This window comes from Enoplosus armatus, chromosome 14, assembly GCF_043641665.1.
Source record: "Enoplosus armatus isolate fEnoArm2 chromosome 14, fEnoArm2.hap1, whole genome shotgun sequence".
NCBI lineage: Eukaryota > Metazoa > Chordata > Actinopteri > Centrarchiformes > Enoplosidae > Enoplosus > Enoplosus armatus.
This window is the reverse complement of record NC_092193.1, coordinates 21,925,871-21,945,783: the sequence shown is the minus strand read 5'-3', so window position 1 is coordinate 21,945,783 and position 19,913 is coordinate 21,925,871. Positions and strand designations below refer to the sequence as shown.

Sequence of the window (19,913 nt, the reverse complement as noted above, 5' to 3'; positions counted from 1 at the left end):
AAGCTGTCAGCTGCCAACCAGAGACAGAAACAAATATCCAAAAATGTGTGTGCAAGCAGAGTTCTTAGCTGTGTGTTGTCTATTACTCATGGTCCTATTCAGTTAACCTGTGCAGCTGCACCTTCGATATCCACCGAGTGTCTCCATGTCATGAAGAAACCTAAACACTTCCCCTTGACTGAGCGGCAAGTTGGGGAAACTACAGGAAAAGGGAATAATGATCTAAACAGGAAGTACTCCTTGCTGGCGTCTGTTTTGTCGCCATAGAAATGCCAATCTGGAAATAACTAGGGGATGCCACATTGATGGAAATCTTCCCACCAAACTCTTGACAGCACCGGTGTTACGGATCACACCGGACATTTTACAAGAAAAGAACATAGTATTTTACAAATGAACACAGTGTAACACTGGTAACACTGACGGGGGTTCCCACACCTTCTTAAACATCAAATTCAAGGACTTTAAAAAAAAAAAAAAAGGACTTTCCAGGCCCAATTCCCTCAAATTCAAGGACCCAACATGGCATAGTTTGAGACAAGGATCAAGGCTAATTATTGTTACAAGAGTCAGATTTTTTAGAATGGGAACTAGCTTTACAGAATGCTTATTTCATTAGCACCAGCTTAACAAGACATGTCTACTTCAATTCTTGCACAAAATATATAAATTCAAGCACTTTCAATATTTATGTCTATTTTCAAAAGCTTTCAAGGACCCGTGGGAACCCTGCACTGATTACGGCAGCAGGCCTACAAATAACTGAAATGACTTTCAGTAAATAACGATGTCTTTTTGTCCCTAGTCACAAAAAAGGCCCAAAACAAGTTTAAAAACACAGTTATTGATTTATTGATTAATATTTGTCTTTTTAAAATGACTAATGACCCTTGATAGCAGCCCAAATCTGCTGAAAATAAAAACTGCACTTTTAACATTTTGTTTTCTTCTTGAACGTAATGAGAAAAGAAATTGAAACGGGAATTGATACGAACCATAACTGATCGGCAGAACTTAACTGAAATTCATTGTCATTGGAATATTCTATGGAACGGTCAGCAGTTGGGTTGCATTGTGGGTAATGTAGGCGTTTTTGAAGAGGAATGCGTGGAGTAAAATTAAGACCATATCTTTGATTCTGCTGCACGATTTCTCTCTCTCTCTTTATTTTTTTAAATATCGTGAGTCAACAATGCTATAGAAGCGTCACCTATTCATATATTGTATAATGACATTCATATGCTACCAATCAGCTCCCCCCCTGGTCCAACCAAAACTCGTTACCTGGTCAAGAACAGCATTCTTCATACATGTAAATGACGAACTGAGAATAGCTATAATGTGCAAGGTTTTTGCAGGATAGACTATGTTGTCATTATGGAAAAAAGAAGGCAGAAAATGGTGTTTCCAGCTAGTTGTGGAGAGAAAGGGTACAATACACAATAGAAGCAGAAAGACAGAGGGTGATGGGGGGGGGGGGGGGGGGGAGAAGGAACCAGGGAAACAGTCCCTTATCTCTGTAAACAGCAGCATGCCCGGCCTTGGCAACACACACATACGCGTGCACGCCAAGACTGGCATTCTAAATCCCCCTGGCATATGTTGGCATGATGGCACCCCGTATGCTCACGTCTGGCATGCGCTGACAAACACACACACACACACACACACGCACAGGTCTGTCACAGTAGCCATTGAGAGGGGGGGAGGGAGAGAGAGAGAGGGAGGGAGGGAGGGAAGGGAAGGGAGTGGGAGAGATCAACATGAAGTGCACGTGCTCCACATTATAAATGCATTTACATCTGGGTGAAAGGGTGATGAGAGGGGGATGGGAGATGATGAGAGACTAAAGTGCGCTGCAGAGAGATGGACAGATGGCAAGAAAAGCGGAGTGAGACGGAGAGGGGGGGAAGAAAAAAAAAAAAAGATGGAGGGAGCAGTGAAGGAGGTGTCCGAATGAGACGACGACGATCCGTTGAGGTGAGCAGTATAGTTAGCCTTCACATTAACAACACGGCACTCGCAAGGCCTCGTGCCAAATGATAATAACAGCTTGTCAAAATGTGAACAAAAAAAAAAAACAAAACAACCAACATTCTAAATGGGTCAAATCTGCAATAAATAGCACATTTTCCCCTGATAGAGTAACTGTGTTGTATCTGTCAGAATAGGAAGAGCCCTGCCAAAGAGGCCACTGGAACAGACAGACAGAACTGCGCCCCAGTAATAATTCATCACACATTCATATAAATATCCAGCTCTCGAATCACTTTCATGATGCTTCCAATACATGAAAGCTCTTCCCTTTGAATGTCAACACCTGGTACCTTGTATTCGAGGAAAAATACTCAGGATGGATGTGGTGTGTTGTTTTTTTTGGGGGTCAAACTTATGGATACAGGGTTTGTTTTCATAATTTTCCCATCTGTTATGTCCTACAGAAGATGTGGTAAATAAAGAAAAAAAAAAAAAAATACAGACACAGGAAGAAAACGTCTACTGACCTGGAGTCTGCTCCCTCCAGGATGCGCTCGGCTTGGTCCCCTATGACTTCCTGTCGCAGGTAATACAGCATCCTCACCCTCAGCAACACCCTGCAAAAGAAAGTGAGGTTGTCCTTTAGGAGAGTTGACTAGTTTAAGTTCGACTCAGACAAAGATTTCCAGGGCTGCAGTTAATGGAATCAAACCAAATTATTATTTTTTTTTTCTTTTGCAATTGATAGTTGTTTGTTTAGTCTGACTATGTTTCTGCTCTAAAGATTACACTGACCCAGGGCCAGCTATAGCACCTTCAGACCACAGCAAATTCCTTGTAATGTATGTTACTTGGCAATAAACAGTTTCTGATTCTGATTCTGATTCTGGCCAGTTCCTCTGCAGTCATTATTGACAGCCATCTAATGCAATTCACGTTTTGGAAAATATATTCTGCTGTATTCTTGTTTGCAAAATTCCCTCATAATGCCTCCGATATCAGGTATTTCATTTCCAGGGGGAGACCTGATGACAATATTCACTGGACTGATTCTACTGGACTGACCCCCACAGTAAAAAAGAATCACTTCAGTCGTGGCTCAAGAATGAGCGTCAGATTTGATCTCCTGACATTGGAAATGCTGCTATCCGGGAGATCTGATTCACTGTAAACATTTGTCACCAGATTTGTTACCAGGATTTAATGCCAATGAAGTTGTTTGGAGCAGAAGGCAGAGGAGAAGGAGTGGGGGGGGGGGGGGGGGTAGAGGAGGAGATGAGTGGGAGGAGCAGAGAGGAGAAGAATTGAAAGGACAGAGAGCTGTGCTGAAAGGGAGGGAACAAAAAGTTTGGAAAGGAAGCAGGGGTGGGGGGGGGGGGTATAAAGACAGTCATTTGCAACTCATTCTGCAGTGTGTGTGTTTGTGCATCAATGGCATCACAAGTTGCAGAGTGTGTGTGTGTTTGTTGGCAGGCTGTGTGTGCTCATCCATCAATGTGCCAGGCCTGATTAGCCACACAACGCTGTGCTCCAGCCTAGCAGATGGCACCACATAATCACCCCCAAGTGTGTATGTGTGCGTTTGTGTGTGTGCGTGCGTCTTTCACCCACTTCCAACAGGTCTGCCTGCCTAGCACCTGGCCTGGCACACAGCCAAACACACACACACACAAACAAACAAACTTCCCCCTCAAGAAGGGGGAAGTTTGGGGGGGGGGGGTCTTGGAATTGAATCTGGGAGGGCAAGGAAGCATATCTCCCTGACAACAGTGGAGAGAGCTGACCACAGAGCAAACGTGTGTGTGTGTGTGTGTTTGAGGAGGAGGACAGGCAGACTGCTGTGGCTGTTGAAGCTGCGCTGTGTGTACCGCTGCAGAGCCAGACTCAGAAACCGTCACACCTTCCACTTGTATCCACGTCGTGGTTTTAAAGCTACAGCTGCATCACATTCATTTGGGTTCTACGAGCGCTTCCACCGTGCGCACACTAAGTTAACCATTAAAAGCTTTCATTAGCTCTTAATGCCCCCTAAAAGTGGGAAAAAGCAAAGCGATAGCCACCAGCTACCACGGTGTTTCACGCCAGATTAAAGTGAAAATGATTAAAAACCCTACTTGTTACAGTGATGTTTCAGGTGTCTCTTGTAGCTATCCTCTTGCAGTAAGTGGTCGGGATTGCAGCTGGCCAGCCAATCAGCTCGTGGAGTCTGTGGAGGCGGGGCTGGGGCCTTCCCCTTCTTGCCCTTCCTGCCCCGAGGGACTGGGGTAGAGAGACCTGGAGAGAGAGAGAGAGAGAGAGGGAGAGGGAGAGGCAGAGCGGGCGGTTAGGCAACAGTCAGAGGCTTCTACAAATGACAACCTGTAAACCTTGTTTCAAGCATGTCCAGGGTTTGTTTATCCATTTTGTCATCTTATCCAGGAACCCGTGGCCAGCAGAATCCCAAAAAGATGAATTCAAAACATTGCTGGGTGCAGTTATCTAAATAAGATAGCGCTGAACCTCAATAGTGGCTAAAATGTGTCACAGAGCATCAGTCACTATTTGTGCAGGCCCTAGACAGTAGTGCGTTTGTGAGATTATATGGGCTCATCCGGTATATATAGTGTGTCTTACCAGAGTGGTTGGTCAGCGTCTTGGTGGTCCCGTCTGCGCTTGGGGTGATCAGGTCCCAGATGAAGCTCTTGATGTTCTCGTCGCCACGGTAATGCAGCAGGCAGTAGGCCAGGAGGGCTCGGCAGATCGTTTCCACGTCGGCCTCCTTCAGGGGCCGCTTGAAGCGACCGTGAGCCAGGATGTCACTCCATCTGCCCCAACTGGTGGTAGGGGGGGGGGGGAGGAAGGGACAATGACCCCGTCAGCCTCTAACATCGAATATTCGACATACGACACATGCTTATCAGCACACGGTGTTGTACCGCTGGCTTTGGGACTCCATGTCCAATGATGAGAATATACAAAACGTCTTAAATTGTCATTTCTAAGTGGCAAATTTGTTTAATGTTACTATACATCTGTGTTAGTGTTATTATCTGCAAAGCGTGGATTGAATATATGATAATAGTTTTTAAAGGTCACCTATTATGCTCTACTACAGCTCTACTTTGTCAACGGTTAGAGCTACATGTGGCAATATTATTGAATTATAATTTCGGTTGAAATAACTAAGTTTGACCATTGCACGTCACTAACAATATTTAATTGAATGTGTGTCTGTGAGCGCTCCCCGCCCGTTTGTATTTAGTCTTTTAAAAAACTGGCCAGTTAACGTGCTGGCTAACCCCCGATTGGTTGTTTGATTCAGACCTGGTCCATTTTTTTTTTTTTTTTTTTTTTAAAAGGACTCAATAAATTATTCACAGGATTCACACATCATAAAAGCTCCCCCCGCCGCCCCTCCCCCAACCAGCGCGCGACCCTAAAGGCTGATGTGGTGGACAGCTTCCCTCAGACTGTCTTATTCTCAACTAAGATCCCCCCCCCCCCCCCCCCTCCCACTACTGCTTCCCAATCTCCACTGAACCGTGTGAACCAGTCTTGCCCTGAATGATTTCAGACAGGGTAAAATGGTGGATGAGTGAGAGTGAGAGAGAGATGGATGATGGGAAAAGACAACAGAGCGCTGAGCAGAGAGGACAGGCCCAGTCAGACAGTGTGTTTTTGTGTCCTACAGCCTCTGGCCACGAGACTAGACTGTAAAAACAACAACGCTGACATCTCACTAGCACCACTGTTCTTTCTTACACACACACAGTCACGCCAAGTCAGCCGTGAAAATGGAAGGGCTCGCCCGATAATCACTATCTGTGGTAAGTGTGTCAATTTGCCTGTGTGCAGTATAATGAACTCGCATCTGTGACTTTAAAGTCTGTTACCGTGCCAGGAGAGGTCTGATGCTAAGATGCTCTTCTGTCGATGCACAGATTAATGTCTCAAATTAAATATTGCTCTTTACATCTCAATATACTCAATTGGGTCCCTTTGTGTGCACTTTTCTATGAACTTGATACGTCCGTGAACAGTCCTTTTGTTTTACCATTCATAACTGCTCCCTAGGGGGGGATACCTATACAAGTCGAACGTAGATTTCTACTGTTCTCAATGTGCTTTGATCCTTCCTTCATATTTAAAAAAGGAAATGTTCGACACTTTGGGAAACACGCTTATTTGTTTTCTTGTTTAGTCTAGCATAAAGACTGAAAACAGAGGGAAACAGCTAGCCTGGCTAGCACCTACCAGCGCCTCCAAAGCTCACTAATGTACACATTATATCTCATTTATTTAACCTGTCCAGTGTCTTGTCGTCGCCATGAAGTCGCTAGCTGGCTAGCGGAAACTCCAGTAAGCCACTGGGGCACAGCCCTAACCACCTTAAAAAAAAAAAAACTTGTCGTTTTCACACTTATAAAGAAATATATTGTTAATTAGACTTTACTTTGGAAGTCCTGGTCAGGCTAGCAGTTTCCCCGTTTTGAGCCTTTATGCTAAGCTAACTGCCTCCCATATATTTACGAGACGATCGTCAGTGCGGTATCGATCTTCTCATCCAGCAAGAATGAAAAGAAAAAAAAAAAATAAGCCAGCGGTCGACGTTGTTATTCGTCCGGGTTTGTGAGCAGAAAACAAAAAAAAAAGAAGAAATATGCGACTGACCCGTAGACCAGCAGGTTCTTCTCCACTCTGAAGCACTCCGATCTGGGGTAGCCCTGGGCTTTGTCTTGGGGCCGGCGTGGCTTGGACGAGGGCTTGCTCGGCTCGTCCTCGTCACTCTCCAGCTCGGAAAACTCCATCATCTCGTCCTCTTTGATGCTGCTGTAGTGCCGCGTCTGCTTCCTCACCCTCGGCGTGTCAATCACCAGCGTGTTCTGCGGACAAAGTCAGCGAAAAATGTTCAGTCCATTTACCGTTTACGTCCTAGATGTTCTTCCCTTCTGTAATGTTTTTTTTTTTTTTTTTGTTATTCACTAAGAACTTTGTTTCAATTACAGATGGTCTGAAATCCAAACAATATGCAAAGTGCCTTCTGCTTTACTCCTGTGAAGTGGCCTATTTGTACATTTCTTGTATATTCTGACTTCTATGACTTGTGTGAATCCTGTGAATACATGGCGTCTTCTGTACAAAATCGGATTAATTGGATATTTGGCCCGGCGTTTCATTCCCGATGCTGAGAAAATTGGCATTAATTATGTTGTCTAATGAATTACATTTTTGTTCAATTAATTTGATTTATTCCCCTTTGCAATCCCATTAATATGCGCAAACAGGTCAGTAGTTAGTTCCACAATTATCACAGAGCCCGGCAGTCATTTCCATTTCAACATCACACAATAAGAAATCCCAGGGGAGCGGCCCACATTCGCGCCCGTGGAGCTGGATTAAATGTTCCAGTGGAGGGCCCTCCACAAGAGAGGCAGCGAGGGAGCGGAGAGAGGAGGGAATCAGCGGGGACAAATGCACACACAAATAAAATCTTTTTTTTAAAAAAAAGTGCACAAAACATGGAGGGAAGGAGGGGAGGCAGGAATAGAACGATGCCTGTTCGCACGGCTCTCAGTCTGTGTGTGTGTGTGTGTGTGTGTGTGTGTGTGTGTAAGAATGTGACCGAGCTTGTGTTTCTGTGTGAGCACTAGCCTAAGTGATATCTCTGTACCCTCCAGGCATCTGCGCTCTGTTAAGTGGAGCTAAGCAGCTTACTCTCTCTCACTCAAACACACACACGAGAGCAGGGAAACATGGGTAATTAAGGCAGAGAGGAGATTCCCAACTGTCAATATTAATCTCTCTCTCTCTCTCTCTCTGCGCTTCCCTCCTGATCTTTCTGTCTCTCTCTCTCTCTCTCTGTCAGTCTGTCTCACTTTCCTCCTCCTAGCTTGTGGTGATAGCACTGACTAATTACCACTGCTAGTCCCCTTTCCATAAGAGTGTGTGTACGTGCACCAAAGTAATAGGAAGCACAGTGTGATCGCTCTTTCTCTATGGCTACGCCTTGTGTGGGCTTTACATTGCAGGTACTCGTGTTTACAGTATGTATGCACAGTTGAACACGAGAGTGTGCCGTACCCGTCCGTTGATGGCGTCCAGGTCCAGCTCGGCCTTCTTGGCCCATTTCTGCCAGAAGTCCGGATCCTCCAGAGAAATATCTGTCCGGTTACCTCTTGCAACAAAACTGGCCTGCAGAAAAAAAGGACGACATATTGGTCAATGCTCTGTAATCACACAGATCATTTTGACACACATTATGAGGGAGAGGATTTTAGATCGTTTTGCCACAGTTTTCAGGCTGAGTACAGTTCGTACCTTAGCGAATGTAGAGCCCTTGCCCTCAGACTCTATGGTGATGGTGTGGGTTCGCCTCTGGAGGATCTGGTCGATGTCTTCCTCGCAGAATTTTGAGCCTTCGTCTTCCTCGTCCATCAGAGCGCCATAGGCTCCCTTTCTCAGCAGGTCCTCGACCTCCTTCTTGGACAACTGCTGGACCTGGACCGGGAACAGAAACATTTTTATTCCATGACAAATATTTAAGGCCGAACCATCCATTTTGTTCATTTTGTGTCTGTAAAGTATGCTCTCTAATTTGAGTGCTCTAACAAAGGGATCGGGGGTGCCTTCGAACACATGGTACACTGAGCTGATTCACTTACAGGAAAAAAATCAATCTGAAGGTACTGATGGAGATATTTAATGTGTGAGAGAGTGTGTGTGTGTGATGTATCGCACCCCACTGTTGGCGTTCTCTCGTCCACTCATGCTCTGGAGGACGGCCTTGTCGAGGCCCAGCTTCAGACTGGCCTTGTCGAACATCTCCCTCTCGTAGCTGTTCCTGGTGATCAGGCGGTAGATCTTGACCGCCTTGGACTGACCGATACGATGACACCTGGCCTGGGCCTGGAGGAGGACGCATTCAGAGACTCAGACACATCGTTCTACAGCAGATTTCACCTACTTCTCATGCTGCAGGGGTATGTTCAGCTGGAGATGTTAGGTTACAGCAGAGGACAAATGATTTGGTCCAGTAAACCAGAGCTAGGTTGGCAGAGTCATCACATCCAGCAGGCAGCAGCCTGAAGCTGGTAGGGACTCTACAGTACTCTTGACACTTTCCAGTGCAGGGGCCTCAATGGTTCCATGCTGTAGCTAATCAAGTAAGTACGACTGCAGTAAAGGCATTGTGTGTGGTCTGTACCTGCAGGTCGTTCTGAGGGTTCCAGTCGGAGTCAAAGATGATGCAGGTATCTGCCGCAGTCAGGTTGATGCCGAGACCTCCGGCTCTCGTGCACAGCAGGAAAACAAAGCGGTCCGAGTCCGGTCTGGAGAACCGGTCGATGGCTGCCTGCCGCAGGTTACCACGCACTCTGCCGTCTATACGTTCATAGGGATATCTGGACACAGTGGGAGGGGACAGGTGTGAATTGTTGTCGGTAACGTCATGCTGCCACCATTCCCAGAAAAGTCAGCACTGCAGTTAGAGATGTCCCGATTCCAGCAGAGAGATACATCTTCTCTCTAGCCGATCGCATCAAGGCAATTTCAGGGGTTGCATGCTCCCCGTTACTGAGTTAAGTTTGATCTTATCTAATTTTCAGGTTGTAGCTTGAGTGTGCACTGGGCAGCTGTGTCACTTAGCTAAATATAAATACCCATTATTAACAGACTGGGATGGGGGAGAACGTCCCTACACTCTGCACTTCTTAAGGACATGTTGATTTGCCTCTATTCTCACCGTTTCTGGATGAGGTAGTCCTCCAGGATGTCCAGACAGCGGACCATCTGACTGAACACTAGGACTCTGTGTCCGCCGGCCTTCAGTTTGGGCAGCAGCTTGTCAATGAGCACCAGCTTGCCGGCGGCCTGGATCATTGCTTGAAGGGCCATGTCCGGCATGTCTGCCCTGCCTCCATGGGAGTCCCTAAACTCCTCTGCGATCTTTTCCTCCGCTCCTGGGAAGGGGAAAACAATTGAAATACATCAGGAAAACAAAAAAGGGGATTTTGGAACAGTTCCAAGTTTGGTTTGCAGAATCTTAATACTTAAAGGGGAGCTATGATGCTCATATTATGCTGTATATTTTTATTCTGGGACTCCACTAGAGTACCTTTGCAAGATTCACAGTTCAAAGTCCTTATTCATCTTATTCGGGCCCTTCATGCAGACCATTAGTTAACCGTTTGAGCTCCTGGCTCTTTAAGGCCCCCCTCCCTAGAAACCCACTTTCTTCTGGCCAACTTCCTGGGAGTCCACAGAGGGGCAGGGAGACGCTTCTGAGCCCTGAGTACCACCTGCATTGCCTCCTCTTGCGGAGGTTTTCAGGCCTGGACTCTGAGACTCAGATGGTTGGAGTCAGCTAGCTAAGAGGACCGCTAGCTGCACAGCTAACAGCAGCTGCAGTTAGCGATGACTTTAGCCATCTATCAGTCAAGAAAATAACCCAACTGTCCTTCGCAGCCGAAAAAGCACTTTCTGCGAGACATGCTGAACAAACTTGAAGAGTAGTCCTGAGCGAAGCGGTCGAATAACTTAGGCAGACTGAAGGGGTGGATGAGCTCGTCCCTCTACAATGTGGGTGTGCGTGTACGACTTCTGTGCCTGGACCAGATGACCATAAAAAGAAATCTGTGCCTATCTACAATTGGCACAAATGTAGAAAAAACTGTTGGAAGCCTAGCGATCAGAGCAGTCTGAGGCCTGAGCTTTTGGCTCACATGGATTACTTTTACCTCATTATTTGAAACTTTGGCAACATTTAATATGAATATCCAACATTGTAATATTATATATATGACAGAAAACAAGGAAAAGCATGATAGGTCCCCTTTAAATGCAATTTTGGAAGCGCGTGTGTGTACCATTAATGAGGTAGGGGTGGTTGCAGCATTTCCTCAGCTCCATCATGGTGTTGAGGAGGTTGGGGACGCTGGATCCTCCGCCTCCACTGACTCCAGCACCTCCTTTGGACAGGAAGGAGAAATTCTTCTCCAGAATGGCCCGATAGTATTTCTTCTGGATGTTGGTCAGCTCCACCTGACAAAAACAATGGTTGATCCAATGAATTTTTCCTATCCTGAAACATGACCGTTTCCAACACTTCACGACAATGAGACCTCAGGTCCTACCTCAATGATGGTCTCCTCCTTAGGGGCCAGGTTCTTCTCCACGTCCTCCTTCAGTCTTCTCAACATCATGGGCTTCAGAATGCCTTGCAGTTTCTGAACCTGAGACACACAGACACAATGTTAACACTTCAGTGGGGAATGTATGACCCATGGGAAGTTGAAAAAAGACACGACAACCCCCTCCTATTTCAGCGGTACCACCTGACTTATCCATTTACCTGTTCTTCAGTCTTGAGGTCTCCAAATTCAGTCATGAATGTCTGTTCAGACGGGAATCGCTCGGGCTCCAGGAAGTTGAGCAAGCTGAAGAGCTCCTCCACAGTGTTCTGGAGAGGGGTTCCTGTCAACAGAACTTTGTGCTCCTGCAGGAGGAGGAGGCGGAGACAGGCAAGAGATTAGAAAATGGATGGCAGGATGTCTTGAGGACTTTCCCCAAAGAGGAGGAGAGAGGGACTACATTAACGTGGCACAGGTATTGGGCTAATTTGTCCAACTCTAACTGAGCCAAAGTGCTCCCACGTTTCTACAAAACCTCTGAAGATCCTGCTAGGCCTTGATCTCAAGTAGGACTACTTGGAATTACTTGAAACTCCTCCTTTCCTCTTGCCATCACCACTACTCACCATGTCCATCATTTTGAGTCCCTCCAGTAGCTTGCAGTTTCGGTTTTTGAGGCGGTGAGCTTCGTCTATCACCACGCAGCGCCACGGCACGCTGCGAAGCTCAGGACAGTCAGCCAGAATCATCTCAAAGGTTGTTATCACCGCGTGGAACCGATACACTCCCTTTATTATCTTACCCTGTGGATCAGGTAGGAAAACACTTTTCATTTTTAGGCAAAAAAGTAAAAAAAAAAAAAGAAGAAAAAAAAGGCATCAACTGTGGGCCACAGCAGCTCCAGACATTTGTGAGGAAAAGCCAAGAGAAGCTCTGAAATAGAGGCTCGTGACAGAGTTGGACTTATGGAAGTCCGTCCATATATAGCGAGCTATGGTATATGATAAGTTCACCTTGCTAACTGGTGATTACTAAACAACATTTTCCACTTGTTTTGACACCGTTTCTTTATTCAAACCAGGTCAAATGCACAACAAAACACCCCCTTACACTGTCTAAATCTGTCAGCCATCTACGACATGGCAGAAATAAGCAATGCAGACTAGGAGCGCCCCCCTATGTCCCTGCTGTATGTAGTAAAGCAGGCAGAACGGGAGATAAAGGACACCACGTCCATTGCGACCTTGAGGATTACCTCAACCTGGATTAGCAACAAGCAGCCAGCAAGGACACCGCTACTACAGCTTATTTTCTTCACAGGCTCACTGTGGCAAGTGTTAGACCAGGAGACATTAGTAGCATTGTACAATAAGAGCTTACAGTGTGTGGCTAGCTAGAGGACTGTAAAGAGCTTATACAAGCAGAGGAGCACTGCCCATGCCCAGGCGGCTGGGGGGGGGGGGGGGTTCAGATCTGCAGAAGGTAATGGAAAGAATGTTCAAATCCTCTTCAACCTACTCTCATTTGAAATGCTACTCCTCTTGCGTACTTTCAGCTACAGACTCCGTTTAAACTCAGCATTTAATCTAAATCCTGCTTGGAACTGAACCCCATCCACACAGAAGCACGTCACAATAAAGAAGTTAAAGACACTCAGATGTCTGATCCCGTTTACCTGTGCGTCTCTGTAGTACATCTCGTAGGCCTGGATGGTCTTGCGGCTGGCCTGGCTACCGTGGTAGACCACCGCGTTGAGCTCGGTCCAGGTCCTGAACTCTCTCTCCCAGTTGGGAATGGTTGAGAGGGGGGCGATGACCAGGAATGGCCCCTCAATGCCCTTCATGTAAATCTCATAGAGGAATGTAATGGACTGGATGGTCTTTCCTAGACCCATCTCATCAGCCAAGATACAGTTACGTCTGTGGGGATAAATGATGTGCACAGGGTGAATGAGAGGCTGCGTGTAGGATCTGCATTTACATTATTCGTGCTTCAGTGTCACTAGACTGGTTAAGAGCCCAATGCCCATGCCAGGTACCAAAGACTACTTCGATCTACTTCCATGATCTAAAAGACCCCCCCCCCCCTCCTTTTGGTTTATTAACGTTGCTTTTCCAAAAAGGGGGTGAGGCAATCTGCTCTCCACTCCACTGATGTAATGCAGAAAAACATGTGAGACCAGCTGGAAAATACTATTATTGCTAAATGACATTCCAGAAAAAAACAAAAACAAAACATGGCAGGTATTTACCTTAAAACAGAAAGATTGTATGGGCACATGACAGCACACAAAATGTTCAACTGCAATCTTCTATTTGTGCTACTGAATGACGACGTTTGTCTAAAGACTCTTACGGTACTTTAAGAGCATTCATTTCATGCGTGGATGGCGCCAGTGGGAAAACTTAAAACCACAAGATGCTACGGAGCCACTTAATGTCTACTGTAGACTATTAAATGAGGTGCTATCCCATGTACAGGGTAGCAGCTGGAGACTAATATCCAACAACATAAACTTAATGGTGACTTACGAGTTGTACCAGTTGAAGGTTAGCCAGTTGAGGCCTTCTAGCTGGTATTCCCTGAGTGCGTTGCCGTTCCTGTAATCCCTCGAGCCCTCCAGCTTTTTCCAGTCGGCTGCAGGAGGCCGATCCTAGACGCACATATTATTTGGGGTTATTAAACAAATGAGGCATCAATCCTTATCAAATCATTGGCGCAAGGGTGTGGAATGTTTGGGGCTTCATGGCCGGTTAATTGTTAAGATGACTGACAGAAAATGTAGTCAATCTCGTCATGCATTAAGCCGTGGAAAAGTTGAGTTTGCAACCAACAAAGTCACTGGGGTTCACCCCCGGGGGAAGACGAATGTCCGCCACAAATGGTCCAATAGTTGTGGAGAAGTTTGCCCTCGAGCCACAAACTATATCAATGTCCAGATACTGAATTTCTGACATGGTCCTCGAGGAGAAACAATAGGCAGTAGTTAAATAGATGGAAACAGGGAGAGAACCAAGTGATGGAGGGGGAAAGACCACAGCGAGTCAGCTGCTTCTGTTCAGCATTAAACACACTGTTAGTGGTTTGGCCTGGCCACAAGAGCAGGGCGTGTGTGTGAGTGTGTAAGACCACAAGAACGTGGCCCTGTGGAGAGCAGTTAAGGGAGCTGTAAATCTGGAGGAGGAAGGGGCAGGCAGCAGGCCAACACACACAAACCCACCCGCGTTCCTGCCTACTGGGAGGAGGCTGGGAGATGGATAGCACCCAGCAACCATTCACGAGTGGCTATCCATCTCCCTTGGGTGCTACTTGCTACTGCGCGCGGATACTTGCCACTCTTTTAGTGTTGGGGGTGCGCGCCGCGATGCGTTCATATTCCTCTATCTTGGACTGGTCGATGTCGGCCTTCAGCTCCCAGGTGGAGTCTTCGTAGGGCAGACTGCACCATTTCACCAAATATAAGGTCACCGTCTGCACACGTAACACACACACAGAAAGGGGAGGGGGGTTTGGTGAGTGTGTGTACAGAGGGAGAGGCTCAAACCCATGAAAGATGACAGGAAGAGATCAAAGCACCTCTCCGTTTTCATCTGGGCTCTCTGAAACATCCAGGACACGGTCCACCTCCACATAGTCTGGGTTAAAAGGCTCATCATCCATCTGGAGGAGAAAGCAAGTGGAGGTTTACTGTTAGAAGCAAGGAGCATTTTCCAGGATCAGTCAGTGTACATTATTGTGCAAGGGCCACTTATTGTCTGTATAAAGCGGTTATGAATAGACTTCGACACGGTAAGATAATACAGATGAATAAGCCTGGAAAATGTTTTATTATGGCAAGAGGAGAAAAAAACATCTGATCCTGACACCTGAAAATTCTCAGCTGTGAGCTTTTTAAGATGCAAAACAATTATCGTTGGTCAATCGGTTTTGACCCTGTTATGGAATTACACCAGAGCAGTGCAAGGTCAGGACCCAGATAACGGGATAATTGTAGTGTAGAGCGCAGGTCTTACCTCAGTTATGAAGCTGTTGAGTTGTTGCTTGGCCTTATACCTCTTGACCTTCTGGTGTATTCTCTTGTCCTTCTCCAGCTCCTCCAGGTCTGCCCAGCGACAGTGGAGGTACGAACTGAGACACAAGAGCCAAATTAAGACATGAGGCCTTTTTATTTAGAGGGCCTCACAGAAACTGAAAGAAAGTGTGCAAGATTTCTCCGGCAAAATGGAAGCATCAAAGTATTTACATCTACGGCAATGCAAACTGAAGACAGTTGGGGCTCTGACGCTCATAATATATATATATATATAAATAGTTAAACCACCTGCCGTCACAGCCAATTGGCTACATTACTTGCGTGGGCTTTGTGGGTTGTAAACATCTATTTTTAAAGAATGCGTGTTGTCATTTCACAGCTAACTGGGTCCAAAGTAAAGCTGAAGTGGTTACTCGACTCACAGAAGAATGATTTAACTTGTTTACACCGTCAGCTGATGCAGAGTCCACAACAATAAAAGGTGATCTGCCCTTATTTTAGCGTTGCCTTATGTGATTCGCTGATCCTATCTTAACTTAAGAGGGCCAAAACAGGAGAACACTGGGAATAGGGAATGAAAGAAATACCACATTACACCTTATTACATTCAGCGATAATCGCCCTGAAACCACACTGAATGAAAAGAGCCTGTAAACTTTGCACAGACTTCAGGCTAAACACCTTGTTTCACACTTATTTGCAAGTCATGTGATCACATTTGTTTATTTGACATGCAGCTTGAATCTCTTTTCATTTTGCGGTCCAAACTGCAAACTGACTGGGGTCTGGGTAGACACAAATGTCAACACCAAATACCATGTGTTTAGCAGTACGATAGGACGCGAGTGTGTGTGAGTCACCTCATGGTAAAATAAAGAGAATAAAGGCTTTCAGGTTGAATGTACTGAGCTTTTCTTGCTTATGGACCCACGGACACCCTGGTGTGTGTGTGTGTGTGTGTGTGTGTTGAAAATACATCTAAAAAAAGAGGAAGCCCTGCTGTGAGAGACAAAAGAGGTCAAGAGGGACAAAAAAAAAAAAAAAAAAAAAAGCTAGCGTGCTACTCACAAGCCCTTGAACTTGACGTAGAACTCCTCCACCCCCACTTCCTCCCCCGACTCCAGCTGAAAAGAAAAAAAGAAAAAAAAAAGGTTAATAATCACAGCAAATATTGCAACTGCATGGTGTTCATTGTTACACAACGTGTGGTTGAATTATTGAGCCTGCACGCCAGTTTCAGACTGACGAGTCAGACAACGCTGAATCGCACTCTGCGGGAAAGTATCGCTTCATTTGTATCTCGTGCTTTTGGGCACAATATCGAGGCCGAATGTGAATGAGGCTTGGAGGGGAAGTAGCTTGAAACATTTCTTTTTCTGGGAACAAATGCAACTGCAAACTCCAGAAACAGCGCGTGTGCAAGGGGAAATACTGAAACAGTAGCTCTTTCAAGCGCAGCCGTCCACTTCCATTCACCATTACAACTGTAACACACACACACACACACTACACCATGCTACTACTACTGTAATGCTATGAATCATCAATCACACACACCCTGCCTGAGGAAACGCTAACTTAGCGTCTGGCGTAGCTAGCATTGTGGTTTTGGCCATGTGCCAAGCCCAGGGTCAACTCTGAATGGAGCTGTGAGGTTGTGTGTGTGTAGGTGGGGAGGGGGGGGGGGGGGTAACCCATTGGCAGCTGGCTAGCAAAGGAAAGTTGGCTGGTGACTTTATGTGCGTGCTTGTGTGTGTGTTGGCTCAGGGGTGAGCTTTCTTTAGACAAGCCGTCTAAAACAAAGCCGGGTAGACACACATATACACACACAGTCAATCAGATACACACACACACACACACCCTCTTGAACACTCAGCGCTCCCAGCGCGCGCGCGCGCACACACACACACACACACACACACACACACACACACACACACACACACACACTAAAATACAAGAACTCTTGTCTCTGCTTACCAAGTGAATATACGCTGTCTGAGCTGTGTGTGTGTGTGTGTGTGTGTGTGTGTAATCTACTTAGGCCAGCTGTGGAGCGGCTAATCAGATGACGTAAACTATGACTCAGGCCAGTGTGTCCATGTGTGCACGTCTCTGTGTATTGTGTTAAGAGTCTGTGGTGTGTGTGTGTGTGTGTGTGTGTGTGTGTGTGTGTGTGTGTCTCTATCTGTCTCACCTCTTTCTTGGTGGTGCGCAAACCCATGATCTTCTCCACAACGGGGCCCTCAGCCTCGGCCACATCCTGGAAACACACAGAACAGTCAGAGCGTTGGGGCTTCATCCAGCCTGCTATTTGGACATGACCAGCCTGATCCAGCGGCCTAAAGCGCAGTAACAACTGACACTCACCTTTTCTTCAGATAAAACTGATGAGGTCGACGAAGGTGGCAAAGGGCCATTCTTGACTACCTACCACTGTTCTATATGAAACTATATTTAAACGTGCTAGCTAACCCTGATTGGTTGTTTGATTCCAGTTTTTTTTTTTAAAAGACTAAATACATTTTTTTTAAAGGAGCTCTTCATTTAAATGTCGTTAGTGACATCAAATGGTCAAAATGAGTTATTTCAACCAAAATTCCAATATTCAATAATATTGCCAACTGTAGCTTTAACGCAAACTCTTATTAAAGCTAAAAGCAATGTCGGAAACCCAAGCTGTACCTGCTGTTGCGATGACGGGGACTTGGGCGCTGGCGAGTCGTCTCCGCTGTCGTCGTCATCAGAGATCCTGAACTCCAGGTCCTCCGTGTACCTCTTCCTCTTCACCTGACGGCTGGAGCGCCGCTTCTGTTGGACGGCAGAGGAGACAGAGAGGTGGTGACGTTTTGTTCCTCAGCTATAGTTTTGTGACCCCCCCCCCCTTCCAGAAATAGTTTATTAATTGTAAAGCAAAAAAAGGGACGTGTATAGCGTGCAGTGTAATATTTACTTTTTGCATAGTGTCACTATACATTTGTACAACACTATAATAAATCAGAGCTGCGTATGCTCATCATTCACCAGGTCGTCCTCTTCCAAGAAACAGACTTCATTTTCATTATTCATTATCCTGTTCCATATGGTCCAGCGTGTTACCCGCATCGACTTTGAAGACAACGCAACCCAATTTGTCGGGCTCAGAATATTGCCAAATGATAAGTAGACGTAGAAGGCATCGCGGCAACAGGCTAAAGAGGACGTGCTGCTGCTGCTGAGGTGCCGGCTTTATCTGAATGAGAGCCATGACTCTTTATGCAGCTAATAGCCAGATGCTACTCTGTTTACGTGGCCCACATAGTTCTATTTGCGCATGAAAAATGGATCCGTTTGATGTGTGTGTGTGTGTGTGTGGGGGGGGGTGCAGTGGTGCTCCACTTGTTCCTCCAAACGGCACGTTCCACCAGCATTTTAAACGTTTGCATTATTATTATTATTATTATTTTTGTTTAAATGTATGCAGCGGCTGATGAGGTGAAAGTTGCTGATGGTGCACCACGTGAACTTGGCAGTGGAGCCCGTCTGCTTGGTCTGTCAACACGGCTGGTTTACAACACAAACAGACTGGCTCAGCGCCTTCTATCTGTGCGAGCTGCGACACTGGAGGGACATGCAGAGGTTTTATGGCTGCGACACGAAATTACACTGGGTACTGTGTGGAGTTGGGTTTGTTTGTTTGTTTGTTTTGTTGCCTGGAGAGTTGAAACAAGCTTCGTAAAAAAAAAAGCACCGCTTTTGCTTGCGCGCATCTCGTACCTGCACGCCGTCGTCGTCGTCGTCTTCAGGAGCTGAGGGGGGTGGAGACTTCACCTCCACGTCGTCGCTGACTGACGACTCTCTCTTCCTCTTGGGATCCTTCTTAGCAGCGCTAGCCCCGCCCTCGGACTCGACCTTCTTACTGCTGTAGGAGGAGAGGGGGAAAAAAAAAAAACAACTTGATAATCACTACAGAATTTCTTCTGTGGTTCAAGTGGCTAAAAAAACCAACAAAAGACCATTTCTCTATAAGGGTTACCTCTTTTACAGTTCACAGACTACAAGGCATTCACATGTGTGTGTGCAGGTACGTGTGTGTGTGTCCCTGCCTGCCTGCTTATCTGTCCCAGGGCGGTCGCCATGTTTGATTTACCCATTTAGAAATCATTAGTGTGCCTCAGGCTCTGGCACACAGGGGGTTAATATGATGAAAGACAGAGTAGGCGGCAGGAGTGAGGGACAAGGGAGCAAGATAGAGAGATACAGGCACAGGGAGGAAAAGAGGGGGGGGGGGCAGAGAGAGAGACACAGGGAAGGAGGGAGTGAGTGAGAGAGAGACAGGCAGACAGAGAGAGGGACAGAGAGAGAGAGAGAGAGAGGCCCCAGAGAGAGGAGGGGGAGGGGTTGAAAGGCCCCCAGGCTTCCTCTAATCTCTGGCATGGAAAGAAAGAGGAGCTGGCTCTATCTGTGTGTGTGTGTGCGCGCGCATACACACCATAGAGGAAGGCGAGAGGACGCTCGGCGCCCCTCTTCGGTCTCTCACACAGTCTCCCTCAGTACTCGGTTACTTTACTGCCATGACCAATCAGAAATCATGTTGCGAGGGCAGCTTTCAAAAGCCAACATACAGTTTCTGTACTCTGTACGAGCCTCCTGTGGGATCCACGTGCGGCGTGGAACCTGCCCATCCAATCTGAATCCCTTTCAAAATCCTCTCATTGAATCTGCTCAGGGTTTGGCTCTTTCGCTCGTCTGTAGCTACAACCTACGAACGAGACGAGCAGCAGGGGATACGAAGCCATGGGCCAATATGTACCACA

At 46.5% G+C, this 19,913-nt stretch overlaps 1 protein-coding gene across 1 annotated transcript in view; it reads right to left on the bottom strand.

Moving 5' to 3' along the window:
- Positions 1-19,913, bottom strand: part of chd7 (chromodomain helicase DNA binding protein 7) — a 58,299-nt gene that overhangs the window by 9,246 nt on the left and 29,140 nt on the right. The window contains exons 5-26 of the mRNA XM_070919648.1: positions 18,874-19,018; positions 17,803-17,928; positions 17,315-17,380; positions 16,186-16,241; positions 15,098-15,212; positions 14,661-14,744; positions 14,418-14,555; positions 13,616-13,737; positions 12,760-13,003; positions 11,711-11,887; positions 11,306-11,449; positions 11,088-11,186; positions 10,821-10,995; positions 9,698-9,914; positions 9,161-9,356; positions 8,695-8,862; positions 8,275-8,454; positions 8,038-8,148; positions 6,628-6,839; positions 4,591-4,790; positions 4,092-4,251; positions 2,505-2,594 (exon numbers count right to left, since the gene is read on the bottom strand). Coding sequence (XP_070775749.1) covers positions 2,505-2,594; positions 4,092-4,251; positions 4,591-4,790; positions 6,628-6,839; positions 8,038-8,148; positions 8,275-8,454; positions 8,695-8,862; positions 9,161-9,356; positions 9,698-9,914; positions 10,821-10,995; positions 11,088-11,186; positions 11,306-11,449; positions 11,711-11,887; positions 12,760-13,003; positions 13,616-13,737; positions 14,418-14,555; positions 14,661-14,744; positions 15,098-15,212; positions 16,186-16,241; positions 17,315-17,380; positions 17,803-17,928; positions 18,874-19,018 — 3,225 coding nt within the window. The remainder of the gene's footprint in view (positions 1-2,504; positions 2,595-4,091; positions 4,252-4,590; positions 4,791-6,627; positions 6,840-8,037; positions 8,149-8,274; positions 8,455-8,694; positions 8,863-9,160; positions 9,357-9,697; positions 9,915-10,820; positions 10,996-11,087; positions 11,187-11,305; positions 11,450-11,710; positions 11,888-12,759; positions 13,004-13,615; positions 13,738-14,417; positions 14,556-14,660; positions 14,745-15,097; positions 15,213-16,185; positions 16,242-17,314; positions 17,381-17,802; positions 17,929-18,873; positions 19,019-19,913) is intronic.